The sequence below is a fragment of the Lepisosteus platostomus genome, chromosome 28 (assembly GCF_059453375.1).
Source record: "Lepisosteus platostomus isolate fLepPlt1 chromosome 28, fLepPlt1.hap1, whole genome shotgun sequence".
In the NCBI taxonomy this organism is placed as follows: Eukaryota; Metazoa; Chordata; class Actinopteri; order Semionotiformes; family Lepisosteidae; genus Lepisosteus; species Lepisosteus platostomus.
The window spans coordinates 3874935-3890862 of NC_142638.1; the positions used below are offsets into that span (position 1 = coordinate 3874935).

Below are 15928 nucleotides of genomic sequence, written 5' to 3' on the forward strand. Positions count from 1 at the left end.
TTACACAGCTAGGGTATAAAAAGCGGCGGTGGCGTGCGCAGGCAAGTGGAAACGCACCTGATCGCAGGCCTGCCTCGGCTCTCAGTCCTGTCAGCGGCTGCCGCGACCCACCAGGAGACAGAGCAGCACGGCGATGGACGCAGGGATGGACTTGGTGCACGACTACGGGGTGGGCGCCGTGCAGTACCTCCAGACCCACTACAGAGACGCCCAGGGCTGGTTCCTCCTCGTCTCCTTCATCGCCGACCTCAGGAACACCTTCTTCATCCTCTTCCCCATCTGGTTCCACCTGCGGGAGTCCGTGGGGGTCAAGCTCATCTGGGTGGCCGTGGTCGGGGACTGGCTCAACCTCGTCTTCAAGTGGTGAGTGCCGCCTGAGGCGCACAGGCAGAGCATCTCTGTTTTATTGCATCAGCCACCAATCGGACATAACAGCCCATCTGTGCCCAGCGCTGTGTTTTCTTTCTGTGCTGTTCATTTTGCTGAGCTATTAGGCAATGCTTAAAATTTAAAGTGCTTGTCTCTGTAGAGATTTACTTGTGCTTGTTTAGCTCTACATTGTAATATTCTGTATGTCACTAATTGTACTTCTAGGTAGCAACCTTTTATTTTGCATTACGTTTAGTTCGACCTGCTGTAAAGTGGTGTTCAAAATTAAAAAGCACTTGGCAATTTACCTGCACCAGATTTAAGATTTAAACTGTACTGGAGTGGCAACTTCCTGCTTTCTAAAGTAACATGGCTCAGTAAAACGGGCACCAATTTTGGTTCAGAGAACCTCTTTAGCTATTAGAGCCAGGGAGAAAAAGCTTCTTTTAAATTGTGCTCTATGCAATTCACAAGCACAGCTAGCAGCAGCTATTATGATTGAAGAATGTGCTCTGTCTGAAAGGATGTCATACATTTTTGCAGGTTTCAAACCTTTCTAGAGACAATGAACTGAACACAGCTGATGGTGGCTGTACAGCCATTCTGTATTCAAAGTGCTTATTTTCCCATGGTGGACAGGATCCTGTTTGGAGAGAGGCCCTACTGGTGGGTCCATGAGACGCCTTACTACAGTAACTCCTCAGTGCCGCACGTCGAGCAGTTCCCAGTCACCTGCGAGACCGGGCCAGGTGAGGCCTAAAACCGTTCACCCAGCTGCTTTTCTACCTGCCTAATATTTTAAAACCAGCTTTACAGAAACATGCCAGTTCCCTTGCTCATCTCCCCACAGGAAGTCCTTCGGGTCATACTATGGGCTCTGCCGGAGTGTACTACGTGATGGTGACGTCTCTCCTTGCCATTCTGGTCAAGAAACACAAGCCGTCGGTGAAAAACTGGTGAGTGGCTGGATACCCCACACACCATGGGGTGGGCAATCCTGGGTCTATTCAAAGCACCAGCATGTGAAGAGCAGAGAGAAGCTGTCAAATTCGTCCCCTTCAGCCAATAATGAGCTGATGGAGGTGAAGAGGTGAGTTGATGTGTGAAATATAGTGGCCCTCTGAAGCAGAGACACAGAACAGAGTCCCCCAGGCGGGGTAGGGCAGCTTCCCAGGTTGCCTGAAGGTTTCTGGTGAGAGATGGCATCAGTCTACCAGTCGGTGCTGAACCTCCTTCCTGTCAGCCACACTTCAAAGTGATGAATGACTTTGTGTGGGTGCTACTGTGAGCTTTGATGCAAGAGTCAGAATGAACATGATTTCAAACTTGACTCATATACTTTACAATAAAAAACGGTAACTCTACGTTTATGAGAAACGTGGCACTCTATCAGTTTAGGGGATTTACGTGTAAATGTTAATATGGTCAAGATTAACCTTTTGTACTGGATACTGTGATACTGTATGCAGGCAACTTTCTGCATCTCGGCACCTTGTACTATCTTTTCTATACCCTCCTTCCCTTATTGACCTCTCAGCAGGTTCATGAAGTTCAGAATTGCAGACACTTCATCTGCAAAGGAAAAGTACAGTTACTTTATAGTCAGCATCTCTGACTTAGATTCAGTTTCTATTCCTTTTTTTTCTAGGTTTCAGCTCAGTTCATTTGACAAAAACATTCAAGCATCCTACTTATGCAGATTGCAAGTTCCAATCCAGGCTGTGTCACTTACCCAGCGTGGCCGCATAACAAGCCAGGAAGAACTTTATACCCGATACCAGAGTACCTACAGTACCTGCGCAGGTCAGTGTGGGATCTCAGAGCTCTCCCCTGACAGCTCCTCTCTCTCTGGTGTCCTCCCTCCCAGGTGTGTTCGTGCCTCCTTGTGGACACTGTTCTGGGGCGTCCAAGTCTGCGTCTGCCTCTCCAGAGTCTTCCTTGCAGCCCACTTCCCACACCAGGTCATCGCAGGGGTCATCTCAGGTAAGTGTGCACGAGTTTGGTATCAAAGATTTGGGACTTTTCGTTATAAAAGTTGAAATTGCATATTTTTCCTTCCCTTTGCAATTGGCAAGCAAACAAGATCTCTTAAAATATTAGGATACAGTCTTTTACGGACTGTAGCAAAGCTTCAAACTCAAAAGTTAAAAAATAAATCCTAGCTGCCAAAACTCTCTCTCCCTCCAGGTATGATTGTGGCCGAGGCCTTCAGCAGGGTGCAGTGGATCTACAGCATCAGTCTGAAGAGGTACCTCCTCACCACCCTCTTCCTGCTGGTCTTCGCCCTGGGCTTCTACCTGCTCCTGCGGGTGCTGGGGGTGGACCTGCTCTGGACGCTGGAGAAAGCCAAGCGGTGGTGCGTCCGAGCCGAGTGGGTGCACATGGACACCACACCCTTCGCCAGCCTGCTGCGCAACCTGGGCACCCTGTTCGGCCTGGGGCTGGGCCTGCACTCTCCTCTCTACAGCGAGAGCTGCTCGGGCAAGCGGGGCCACAGCGCCCCCTTCAGGCTGGGCTGCATCGCCGCCTCGCTCTTCCTGCTGCACCTCTTCGACTCCTTCAAGCCTCCCACGCACACGGCTGCTCTATTCTACCTGCTGTCCTTCTGCAAGAGCGCCACAGTGCCCCTGGCCACCGTGGGCATCATCCCTTACTGCCTGTCAGGGGCGCTGAGCGCACACAGCAAGAAGACCCTCTGAGCTGGGGATGCCGAAGGGAGAAGGGAAATACAAGCACGAGGGGAGGCGATGCAAGCCGTGTCTCTGTGAGGTGTAGCACCGGAGAACTAACACCGACAGCAAACTGGGAAAAGACGGGACAGTGTCCTCTAGTTAGCCCTTAAAGAAGCCATGCTGAAAAGAAAACCAGATACCCTTGACTCTGCCAACAGCGCCCTTCTGTGAAAACACTCGGACTGCCACACAGCCATGAAGCTCTTTCGAAACCCGTACAGCGCAAGCTCTTAGTGGAGACAAAGACATCTATAGTACGAGGCACAGGATTATGGAGAATCCACTCCACTGTGAGCAGTGATTTGCCTCTGTGCATGAATGCAACTGGTTTTCTTGTAATAATCGTTCGTGAGCATTAGGCAACAGAAGAATGTCTACCCAGTCTTGTCAGTAAGTGGGCTTTCCTTTGCTCACAGAACAGAAGGTAGATGGTGCACACTATACCACAGTCACTAGCTCAGAAAAAAGAACAGCTACCTCCTCAGTACTGTGCGTCACCCTTTTGTGGAGTCAGGGGCCTCTCCACCCGAGTGGTGGAGCTTTCAGGACAGTCCGGGGCCCGCTGCCACAGCTCAGGTTGAGCAGCGTTATTTCTGCCCCTGACAGGAACCAGTAATTATTGCGTGAGCTCCCCATCGCCACACAGCCAGACCAGCAGGGACGCCAGAGACAAGGGAAAACAACATAAACAAAAGGTTCAGGTGGGCAGCTGAGTCAGCATGCGTAGGCTGCAAAGGAACAAGTAATAGGTTTATTCCCTGCTGAAAAGAGAAGAAAGAAAACGCAACGTTTTGGCCGTGGAGCCTTCTTCAGGTGTGAAGAAGGCTCCACGGCTGAAACATTGTGTTTTCTTTCTTCTCTTTTCAGCACGGAATAAACTTATTACATAAACAAAAGGTGGCAGCCTGTGAGTAAATGATCTGCTGTCACCTCCAGGGTTTTTTTTCTCAGGAAAAGGAATGAGTGCAGGATCACATTAAGCTCACGGCTATTAGCTGATTGAGGATTATTTGAACTTCTAGACATACTGTACAGTGATATTCCCTAAAGGGTATGTTGTAAATAGGCTGTTAATACTAATACCTAATCTCTGTTATGTGTAAATTGCAAGTAGGATGTAATTTGTATGCCAGTGGCTCTCAACCCTGGTGCTTCTGGGATTTGTTCTGGGGCAGGCTTCACATTGCCAACAAACTGATTTCAATCTTCGATTTCAGGTCCTTTTTAACATTTTCTCTCAGGTCTTAAATGGGTGTATAAGGTTTGTAAGGTTTGTAAACTGTGCAGATTATTTGCTTTCAGAACTGTTCTCTTTCCCGTTATGTTAACGTAAATGTAGCCAATTAGATTGAAGCAGCAGGAAAAAAAAAACAAATGTTCATTGTCATACTGGGTCTTCATCTCAAATCTAGAAGCTTTTCAGTCAGAAGTAATGCAAATTCTTCATGAGCAAGTTGAGGAGAAAGTGCATATTAATCTATATTCGAAAGTAACAAAGGAACATATCTTAGCTAGGGTGTAATGAAAACAGGAAAGCTAAAAACAATACAAAATGCTAAACAGACAAAATGATCAATTACAGACATTAGTTGGAGAATAAGATTCCAGTTGGAATAAAAAACCTTCAGAGACAGCAGACCCTCGTGACTGAAAAAGACCACTCATTGCATTAAGTGCATTATTTACAATCTTATTATTTAAGGCTTAGGCAATCTTTCTAACATTTGTAATAGCTTAGGATCATTGTAGTTCCTGGGGTCTTCAGTGGATGGGATGTAAAAATTAATAGTGGATTAACTATTTAAACATGTATTCTTTCTATTTACTAATGAGGAGTTATTAAACTTCCAAAGGTTTTGTATGAAGCTCAGATTGCAATAGCCACTTTAAGACTTTTTTCTGCATCAGATGTGGGTGTTTTTGTATTATATGAACCAGCAACATAGCATGCACATTGTATATGTTTGGTTAAATAAATAATAAAAGTTGTATTATTGATCCTAAAATTAATCATTTTCATTGATTATTTTTAAGTAGATGTTAATTAGCATTTCACTAAGGAAGTACAAAGCATTCATGCCCTTTCACATGAACGTGAAACAACTATAATAACATTTACACTTACAGTATATAGAGCTTTTCTGGACAGTCCACTCAAAGTGCTTTACAGGCAATGGGGACTCCCCTCCACCACCACCAGTGTGCAGCCCCACCTGGATGATGTGACAGCAGCAATAGTGCACCAGTACGCTCCCCATACACCAGCTCTCAGTGAGGAGGAGAACAAAGTGATGAAGCCAATTCACAGATGGGGATTATTAGGAGGCCATGACAGATAAAGGCCAATGGGAAATTTGGCCATGACACTGGGGAAACACCCCTACTCTTTTTACAAAACGCACTGGAAAGTCAGGACCTCAGATCTACGTCTCATCCAAAGGACAGTGCCTTCTGTAAGGACAGTATAGTATCCCTCATCACTATACTGGGGCATTAGGACCCACACAGTCCGCAGGGTGAGCGCCCCCTACTGGGCCCACTAACACCTCTTCCAGTAGCACCCTCAGCTTTCCCAGGAGCCTACCATCCATAACTACAAACTTACAACACTTCAGTCCTCCCATTAAGCCTTTTCAGATTCTAGTCTGCCTGCAACATTTTGCAACCAAAGCAAAGAACTAAGCAGAAGCAAAAGGCTTACATACCAGGAAAAGTCAGAATTTCCAGCTATGCCCATCAAACGCTTCAAGAAAAAGAGCAGATGCTAGACTAAACTTCCACCTGCATTGCAAAACGTGGTGAGTACCTTGACTATACTAGCACTTGACTCTGAAGACGTCACACAGTTCAAAGCCCTCTCCCTCTGTGTCAGTCACCCACGATCGTCACAGTCCCTGGGAAGATCGTCACTGACCTCCTGGCAAAGATTAATAATTGCCTTGCAGTGCTTCTCTCACAGTGCACCGTGCCTACATGTGACGCGATCAAAAACAGAAAAAACAAACTGTAAACAACAAAATCAAGAGCCAAGGTCAAATCATTCCAGACACCAATGCTTTCAAATGTGACATTTGAAAGGAGTAAAACTTAATAAAAAAGGGTTTGTCCTTTAAATTAACATTTCTGCAGATGAGCTCACAACCCAATCTGTTATAGATCATAGATCTCGGTATTACAGACTTGTGCTTGACTTTCAAAATTCACACACTCGTGAAAATGAGTTTAGATGCAAAGTGCGATGAGCAAAAAGGGAAAAACACACATGCAGTAGAGTATCAGTTCTGGTTTTCCTTGTTTTGACCCCATAAAGCTCGAATTCACAATGCACACAGAAGAAACAGCAGTCTTTTGTTCCTCCAAACAGAAAACTAGCACTGGATTTCAGTGCTCTGTACAGAAAGTCACTATTATAAGGCCAATAAATTAGGGATCTTAATAAGGATCTTCTGGACCTGCATGTTCTTTTTATTGAGCAGAAAGAGGTTTCATTACATTCCCATTCATTAAAAGACGTGAAACATTTTGGCCAGGCTAAACATTTGTGCTTCACAACCAAAAAAAAAAAAAGTTTTTTTAAAGCCCATTTTAAATTACACTAAAAGTAATATTAGTGCTTTCACTGCAGGGACAGAGAGCTGAGCAGTATAATGGCGAAGGTTTAATACAAACAGCCTCTAAGCTAATTGGGCCACTTGGGCTTGGAGTGGGATGTACAAGATTCTTAGTGCAAACATATCATATACTTTATCCTATTCTCTTGAACTTCCCTGGTTGTATCATATATTCATTTTGGATTCCATGCACCACTGACTCGCTCCTGAGGAAATCGGCGACGCCGGTGAGATGAGCAGGGCTGCAGCGCGCGCGCTCTCGTTCGCGGAAACCGCGCGGGCGGCTCGTGAGCCAAGGGCGGCCGCGGCGGGGTCACTCCTCCTCCGAGCTGCAGTGCTTCAGGTACTCCAGCAGGAGGAGCTCCGCCTCCCCGCGCTGGGCCATGCGACTGGCCTTGCCCTGGTACCGCCCGCGCTTGCCGGCCCCCTTCCCGTCCAACGTCTCCGCCACCCTGCGCGACAGAAGGGGCAAGCGCTGTCGCCTTCACTTTGAAGAGCTGGATCTATCCCACCGGTCTAGTCTTTTTATCCAAGTCAGGGTCGCAGGGGAGCTAGTGCCTATCCCAGCAAGCACTGGGCACAAGGCAGGGTGCACCCTGGGCAGGATACCAGTCCATCACAGGGCACACACTCACATGCACACCAGGGCCAATTTTCCCATTACCCTACCAGCATCATTGGACTGTAGGAGGAAACTCCATGCTGACTGCACCCCAGCAAAGGAGCCCAGGGCCCTAGTACTGCCAGGCAGCAATGGCAACCACTGACTTATAATTGATAAGTTGCACTTCCTTGCACTTCATTTATTAGTGCTTTTTCAACACAAAGGACTTTACATATAGGAGACACTATCTACCACAGTTCACACAGCTCAGAGTAATAGCCAAGTCCAGAAAATAATAACTCAAACAAGCTACCACAGTCATGCTGTTGAAGCCACTGCCCAGGTTTCTTTCAAGAAACCACAGCTGGATGACATCTTTGGATCAATTAGTTACCAGTTAGTAGACGGGCAAAATGACTTCCTCTCATTCGTAATGGTTCTCGTGTTCTTATTTGAACAACAGTACAGAACTCTGTAAAATAAACCTGTCTGGTTCGGTCATTTTCCAAAACATCTGGAGAGGCTTCAACAGTCACGAATCCCGGGCCGCAGAGTGCAGTCCAGTCCCGGCCGGATGCCTCACCTGGGTCCCAGCGAGTCCACGGTTTCCGCCGGGCCGGCCAGCAGGAACAGCCCTGCTCCCTTTTCCTCCCCCACAGTCAGGAACAGCAGCGTATCCTGTAGGGAAACCAGGAGCAGGGCCGATGAGATTGATGGTGCAGAGCGGCTGCATCTGCAGGCTTGCGTTCCGCTTCTGCGTTTAAAGACTCCAAAGACACAATAATCCTCTTCGTTTTAGCGGTTCCCAAGGCGTTAGTCACCTATAAATGCTGCATAACTCTCCAGGAGCAAGAGCGAGGACAATCAGACCAAGGCAGCATCTACAGCTCAGCTTCCTGTTGACTCCCCACACCTGAGCTGTAGGCTCAATTTCCCAGGATACCGGGATTTCAGCATTTATGAAACTCTGAAACTCTCAGCATAACTCCTGTTCAAGAGCAATTCATGTTTTTCCCCCGTGAACTCTGTAAAATGCTGGACACTGGCCATCATGGTGTCCAAGCTGCCGAGAGCAGGGATGATCAGCAGCTCAGAGGAGACGCCAAGTAAAGAGCCACCAACCGTGTTCTGGAGGAGATTTTTGTGATTTTGCATAATTTTAAAGGGGTGTCACACGATCAGAAGTAAGTTCCAAAAACTAGAAGCCAAACCCACAGATCCCTGAAGTCTAAATATACAGTACTACCTCTACTTTTATAGAATCGGCATCCTCAAAAAACACTTAATTAGATGACAAAGATACTGAAAAAGCACTATCCTGTCTCTTTCTACAACTTAATACTATACTTAATACTTGATACTATGTAATATTTGACACCTGAAGAAGGCTCTACAGCTGAAACATTGTCTTTTCTTCTCTTTTCAGCACGGAATAAACCTTTACATGTTCCTTTGCAACTTAATACTATTATGTACTTCCCCTCCAATGCAGTAAACATTTGATTCAAATTCATGCAGCATCATTCATGCAGTTAATATTTTGTTTTTATTTATATAAATTAAATTGATTAAGCTACAATCTCACAGTCTAGGCAGATTTGTGTGTGGCAGGTCTTATCTGGTTAAATACTCATTAGTACAAATATTAAGGAGACACTAATTAATACAGGAATGTTAAAATAACATCTTACTTCAGTGCCAATTTCATTTGCGATGATGTTCATGAACTCGTTGTCTCCATCCTTCCTAGACAGAAAGACAAAAAAGTAAATTCAAGAACTATTTGTATATCACAAGAGGAAAGAAAATCTTATTTTTTGTGCACATAATTAAGGTACTTAATGAACATGCTCTTTATTAAACCTGAAGACAAAATTATTTTGCTTTTAGTCTTTTAAATATTTTGAGACATCTTCCCCGAAGAACCGCTGCCTTTTTCATAGTGATGACTTCGGAAGCCTATCGCCATCTGATACAATGGATGAGATTCTCAATCAGCTACTAACTTCCAATGACGGACAGGAGAGTCTTCTCTGTGTTTGCACCCGTTCTAACATTCTTCAAAGAAAAGCAGAGTCAAGCCCTCCCTGGGACACTGGACCCAGTGCTCGTGGGAAGCACAGGCTCTGCTACCCTCTACTGTCCCCCAGTGGGTCCTTTCAGTACTGCAGTTTGATCAGCATTTGCACATGGTGGCGCAGTAGTCAGCATTGCTGCCTCTCAGCTTTGGGGCCCCGGGTTCAAGGTTGGGCCCGAGGTGCTCCCTGTGTGTTTCTATGTTCTACCCATTTTCACATGGGTTTTCTCCAGGTGCTCTGGTTTCCTCCCACAGGCCAAAGAAATGCTGGTATCTGGGAACACTGGCCCTGGTGAGAGAGTGTCCGTGATGGACAGGTGTCCTGCCCAGTGTGTACCTGGCCATGGGTGCACCATTGCTCGCCAAGACGCCGGCTCCCCCGCAACCCTGAACTGGATGAAGCGGACAGAAAAGGGATTGAGGAATGGAGAAGGAGGAGTTTTTGGGGCGCTGCTCTGGAAAGAGATGGCTTCGACCATGTCGGCGTGACTCTCCCAGCAGGAAACGGCACATCTCGCTCGTCCCAAAAGGAAGCTTCCCTTTATTCCCATTATTCCAACATGAATAACAGACACAGTATGGAGGCACTAACTAGTCAACAGCAAACCCACTTTACAAATGCTGAGATACAAAAATGAATCCCCCGAAGACTAATCCATTTTGTATTTTTGCAGACCACAAAAAATCCTCAAGCAAACAGACTGATGGTAAATGGTTTTCTACAAAAAAAGAAAAGGCTGATGACATACAAATGTGAGGATATGGACTTATAAAGGCCTCTGAAGACACACTGTGCAAAACCTCTTTTTCTTCCACAGATGGGTTTAAGTATCTGTGCAGCAGGGGATTTTCATTACCTGTGCAAACAGAACAGTTTGCCTCTGTTCGGGTTGCTCTTGAAGTTCTGGGCAGTGAGGACAGCCAGGTCCCGTAACAGATTAAGGTTGTTCTTTGATAAAAGCCAAAAAGAAAATATAATGTTAAATAACTGGAAAAACAGAAAGCAAAAGTGGGCTGGGCAGAGACTTCCCTAGGATCCAATTGACACAGTCTCATACTTGCTTTGCAGACTTTAATGCCATCAATATGTTAAACCATTAATTAATGCAAGATGCTGAGTAGAATTCCATCAGGTTAGTGCAAAAAAATAAATCTATTCTATACAAAAACATTTGTGTCTGCACTACAACAGCGCACAGTTAGTAACCAGCTAGTAACTAGATGTCAGTCACACGAGTAACCAGCTTCCAGCTTGTGATCAAAGATCAGCACCAGAATGAGCTGGATGATCCCCACACACTCTTGGGTCATTTAACTAAATTCATCCAAAGGGGCAACACAGGCCTCCTTCCATCTGTAACTTCTTTGAGAAATTCTCTCTGTCTGCTTAAACCCTACTTGAACCCTGTATTTCCTATGTTGAATCTTTTAACTATTCAGTCCGTTGTTTTTCTCTTCTGATAAAATGGCTGGAGAGGAGCAAACTCAGTGAGGACGCAGGGAAACGAAGGCACACAACTGACTTACTTTCTGCAGCAGCTTGACGGACTTCTGCAGCTTGTCGACTGCTTCAACGTGCTCCTCTGCGCCCGTTCTGAAAGAAACGGCCTTGAGTGAGTGGACCTGACGAGGAAGATGGGGGCAATGACTCTGGGGATTGCTAGGTACCTGTATTCACAAAATACACGCACAACACACAAGCAGACCACATGCTGACATGGATAAAATTAACCCGCAAAACAAGACTGTCTTAGCAGAAGCATCTGGGGAGTTTTTTTACTTATCAAGACCACAGAATTACGGCAAATAAACTTTGTCAGGCAAAACAGTGTTCTGCTTTTCGATTGCTCAGATCACAAGTTAATGACAAATACATTTTAAACAGCATTTGTTTCTGTACACTGATGAACCCATTGTTTCTTCTCAACCTGTGTCTTGAGGATGTGGAAGCACGCATGATCACAACCATTGCCAGTAATCCCTTATAAAATGCTTGGTGGTCCCTAGTGTCTCAACCAATTAGCATCCGTTCTGAAAGTCAGCTGAGGCCTATAATCCAGACATCACTGGTTTGAGCCCAGGCTATACCATAAGCAACTATAAACTGTAATCAAAATTCATCAAGTAACAGAGAGTAATTGGCCGCATGCTGCTGGTGTTAGATGGTTTCAAGTTTGTCAGCGTGTCCTTGTTCAATGTAAAACCCAAGACTTGATGCCCAACCCTCATCAAGTTGCTCTTCCAATTATACAGGCATATCCCACAGTGCCCTACATGGTGAACGGTTCCGCAAAGAGTGCTTTTTCTGGAAGAAAGCTTCAACTGAGTTCTCCCTCCCATGCTGGTACAGGGTTAGAGACGTGAGCCCTACTGATTAACGAGTGGTAAATCCAAACTGAGAAAAAAATCACCACCAATTTCTTTTTCAAATGGAAAGGCCTCACTCCAGACAGCTCCTTTACTGGACGAACAGGACCAGAGTACATGCTCTTACTTGGTAACTGAACGCTTACTTGAGCAGGGAGGTCAGAGCTCTCTCGGTGTTATAGCTTCTGTCAGCGTATTTCAGAACCCTGTCTCCCGCCAGGAATATCACATTCGTTTTGTTCTTCTTTCCTTTCTCTGTCCCAAGAATTTTAATAACCTAAATTAAAAAATATATATTTTAGAGTTAGCACAATCTGCATGCCTTTACAGCAGCTGTTCGTATGAAAAGAAGCATCACGAGGCTACATTTTGCTAATGCAAGAACTGCTGACAACATTTGACGTGATTTTCTGTACCGTAAATCACGAGGCTTTGAAGCCAGGAAGAGCCTGCTTCACCCAGACGAATCACTAAGACCCTTGAGGAGGCGCTGGGGAATAAAGACCTCGGTACGCTGGTGCGTCTGACTGATGCCCCTTACCTGCAGGTGGCTGAGGTTCGACACGTGAGTACCGCAGCACATGTTGGCATCGATCCCTTCGATGTCGATTATCCGAACCGGTCCTGCGTGGTCCTCCGGCAGGCCCCGGCTTCGTACCTGGGAGGACACAATACAAGGTCGCACGCAGGGCCTCTCGGCGAACTCGGGGAGACACGGTCCCTCTCCCCCCCCCCCCCCCATCCCAGCTCCTGATTCACACCTTCTCCACGGCCGGGTCGTCGGGGGACAGGAGCTGCACCGTGACGGGGACGCAGGCTCGGATCTTCTCGTTCACGGCCTTCTCCAGGGCCTGCGCCTCTCCCGGCTTCATGGCGGCCGTGTCCAGCTCGATCACGCTGCGCTGGCGACCCAGCTCCCTGGCGCGCACACACACACACCCCCCCATCACCGTGGATCACTACCTCGCCGCTCGAGTCTCTGCACATGCTGCTTCAGCCAGTAGCACAAAGGAAGTCTTCCTGGCAACTTCCAGCGCTCGTCCCAGCAACACACACAGCCGCAGAGCAACCTGGCCTCTGCAGTTCTGCGACACTTCGATCTTCACGGTACAATACTACCATATCAGCACAGCTTTGCCCCAGTACATTAGGGGGCCTTTCAACCCCCCACCTGGTCTAGTTACATAACTACAGATGTTGCTCCATTAAGTCACCCATGGGTGAGCTGCCCTACAAACTTCGTCATGAAGGAGGTATCTGTCATCTCTCAAAAGAGGCTAGCAGGGTATAGTCTCAATTCAGTTTCTGTCTAAATACTGCTTCTATAATATTCAACCTTCAATCTAATATTAAAGAATGGAAGAAACTTGGAGTGAGATTTTCCAGTTTTTGGGGGCAAAAAGTCAACATCAATTTGTATACAAATGAACAGATTGGCTCTCAATTGTGGCCAGTTTTGCTGTGGTATTACAACACTATGCGAGGGAGAGGGAGAGGTATTTATTTGATTTATGTATTTGTCCATTGGGATTCGTATGCGCATTGTTCTCTCAGGATGTACACTACCCAACAGACATCACTTTCTCACAACACGCACAGCATATTACAGAATAGTAAATAATAAATAAAGACAGTACAACAAAGCACAATAACATACTAAGGGTATAGAACAATAAAACAGAAAGGACAATAAATTAGTAAATAATAAATAAATGCTTACCAGGATGTAGTCTTGTACCCAAACATCGAGTCTGCAATGGCTGTGATTAAGTGCTGTCCTGAAATACATTTTTAAAAGAGAAAGGTTTACACAATGCATGTCATTTTGGTTATACATTGCCTTCAATGTCTGCAGTTAAGACGGAGTTTCCACATGTGTTATTTTACAAGTGGAGTGGCAATGTGTGTGTACGTCTGGAACAGCACTACGTGAGAATCAGGCCTGTGGACAGAAAATAAGCCACAAAGTGGAAAGAGAGCAATTCGTTTCTACTCCCGAGAATTATATAATACACTGGGAAATCCGGGAATTAGAATTCCCGCCTGTACTGAATTACATTACATTTCTAGATAACTAAAATTCCTTTGACAGCCTCAGGAGCACAGGTGGAAAGAATCTGAATCAGACCTTGATAATTCTATTTCTCTACCAAACCAGTAAGGAGTACTTACAGTTCTAAAGCTGCTCCTCAATGTGAAGACAGGGTTCTGTCCTAAAAACAGGACTGCACGTTTTCCTACAGATGTACCGGCTGTAGAAAAAACGGCCCACATTTCCATCTTGGGAAAATCTCACACTCAAGCTTGTCCTGCTCACCCGCAGAACTCCGAAAAGACCCCCGATCTCAGACTCGAGCAGCGGGTCGGAGAAGGACAGCCCCTGCCGTGTCCGCAGGTCTCGAGGCGAGCGGCGGCCCCTCCGTACCTGAGTGCTGCTGCATGTGGTCGAACCGCCTGTCCCAGTCCAGCTTCAGCTGCACGGAGGAGCCCTCCTCCAGAGGGGCGGCGACAAAGTGCACGGCCTCGGCGCCCTGGCGCGTCACTCGCAGCACCGGCACGCCCCCGATCAGCCCCCGGTCATCTGGCTGCACGGGACACACAGATGGGACAGGCCCACACGCGCTCATCAAGACAAAGGCTCAGCAAGACCAGAACACGGACAGCTCCCATGATGCCTGCTGCACGTATCGACCTGTCTAGCGATACGGTGCACGAGCTACCCCTGACTGTGCTGCACAGCCTCCACGTTAATTGCTGTGGCCAGGCACGAGCTGGACCCCGGGGTGGCTGGGAAATAAGCCGCCAGCACTTCAGAACCAACTTCAACGAGGACAGGATGGGGGCAGGATCGGTGGAGTCCAGGTGGCTTTTTCAATCAAGCAAAGCGAGCAAATCAGCTGAGAGCAAAGGCTCAACGTGACATTTCTGGCACACGTAGAAAAGAACTACATCGCAAAAACACAGTAAAACACATTGAAAGCGGGTTACGATACAGCAGCCTCCCAAAACAGAGCTGCTTCTCCATATCCACTAAACGTTTAATAGCTTCCTGAACTCTTGCTCCATTAAAACACTCCCCAGCTCATCTCCGACATGTCGTGCTCCTGCCACTTGCTCAGGTCTAGCCAATTACAACACCGCAGGGCGCACACTGACACAGACAGGCACCCTCTCACACCAGGGCTTGTTCTCCTAGAAGCTAATTAACCTACCAGCAGGGCTTTGGGCTGTGAGTGGAAACCCATACGAACACTGGGAAGAGAACATGCAAACTCCACACGGACAGCACCGCAGGAAGTGGCCCCAGAGGGTCCAACCGTTAGGAGGCGCCCAGTGCTAACCACTTCGTCACAAAGCAACCAAATGAAGATCCCTCCACTGATCTGTTACCTTCCTAATCGTCTCAGTGCCTTATTAAGAACATACCCCCGTCCTGCCCTTCCTAAAGAGCACGGTTCGCCCACCTGTCCGCCTCCCTCGGGGAAGAGAACGGTGTCTTCCAGGGTGACATTAAAGCCCTTCACGGTCTCTTTTTTCCCACTGTTGTCCAGTTTCAGCTCCGCGGGGCGGCAGGACACCACCGTGGTGGTGAACTGAAAATACAAGAAGGCAGCCGAGGACTCACACAAAGATGAGCAGCAAAATACTGTTTTCAGAGAGCAAAGAAATACGACAACTTGCTTTTCTTAGGTGCACACTCATGCGTAGTTAAAGATGCACATGTATGCGAAGTTAAAATCGTTATTTAAAAAACGTTTAAGTGAATTAACAAATTTAAGATCTCAAAATATTTAATATTGAACAAGCAAACATGATTTATATAGAAGAAATCTAGGTTAGCCGATTTTACATATTATTAAATGATGTAATTAAATAAGGACCGTACAAGAAGCGTAGAATACCGGTATTTCATTGAAAGTCAAAATACATCATGTGTATGTTTGCTCTCCTACCTCTTGCAGGTAACAGTCCCTCTGACACTGAAAGGCCATAGTTATCAGTGGCACAACGAAACAACAACCTCGAAGAACATGAAATAACGACAAAAGTTAAGACTGCAGCAGCTGCTCCGGGCACGATACTTTCTGTGCCGTGTACGGAAAGCACATTGGGACAGTCTGTTTTTTCAAACGCTGGATCGTCTCATTAGCAAGTGCTGTATATGTGA

The 15928-nt window shown here is 46.5% G+C and overlaps 2 protein-coding genes across 2 annotated transcripts; one reads left to right on the forward strand and one right to left on the reverse strand.

Moving 5' to 3' along the window:
• LOC148638595 (glucose-6-phosphatase catalytic subunit 1-like) lies at positions 1-5107 on the forward strand. Its single transcript, XM_088622655.1, has 5 exons — positions 1-363; positions 1009-1118; positions 1220-1325; positions 2237-2352; positions 2557-5107. The coding sequence occupies exons 1-5, from the start codon at positions 134-136 to the stop codon at positions 3066-3068; spliced, it is 1074 nt and encodes a 357-aa protein (XP_088478781.1). The 5' UTR covers positions 1-133; the 3' UTR covers positions 3069-5107.
• Positions 5108-6537: 1430 nt separating this feature from the next.
• On the reverse strand, positions 6538-15873 carry aarsd1 (alanyl-tRNA synthetase domain containing 1). The gene is made up of 12 exons (XM_088622654.1): positions 15714-15873; positions 15225-15353; positions 14186-14345; positions 13481-13538; positions 12522-12678; positions 12302-12418; positions 11907-12037; positions 10921-10987; positions 10251-10342; positions 9008-9062; positions 7900-7994; positions 6538-7164 (listed from the first exon to the last, which is right to left on the reverse strand). Exons 1-12 carry the CDS (start codon positions 15750-15752, stop codon positions 7026-7028), a joined length of 1239 nt encoding a protein of 412 aa, XP_088478780.1. The 5' UTR covers positions 15753-15873; the 3' UTR covers positions 6538-7025.
• Positions 15874-15928: the final 55 nt, after the last annotated feature.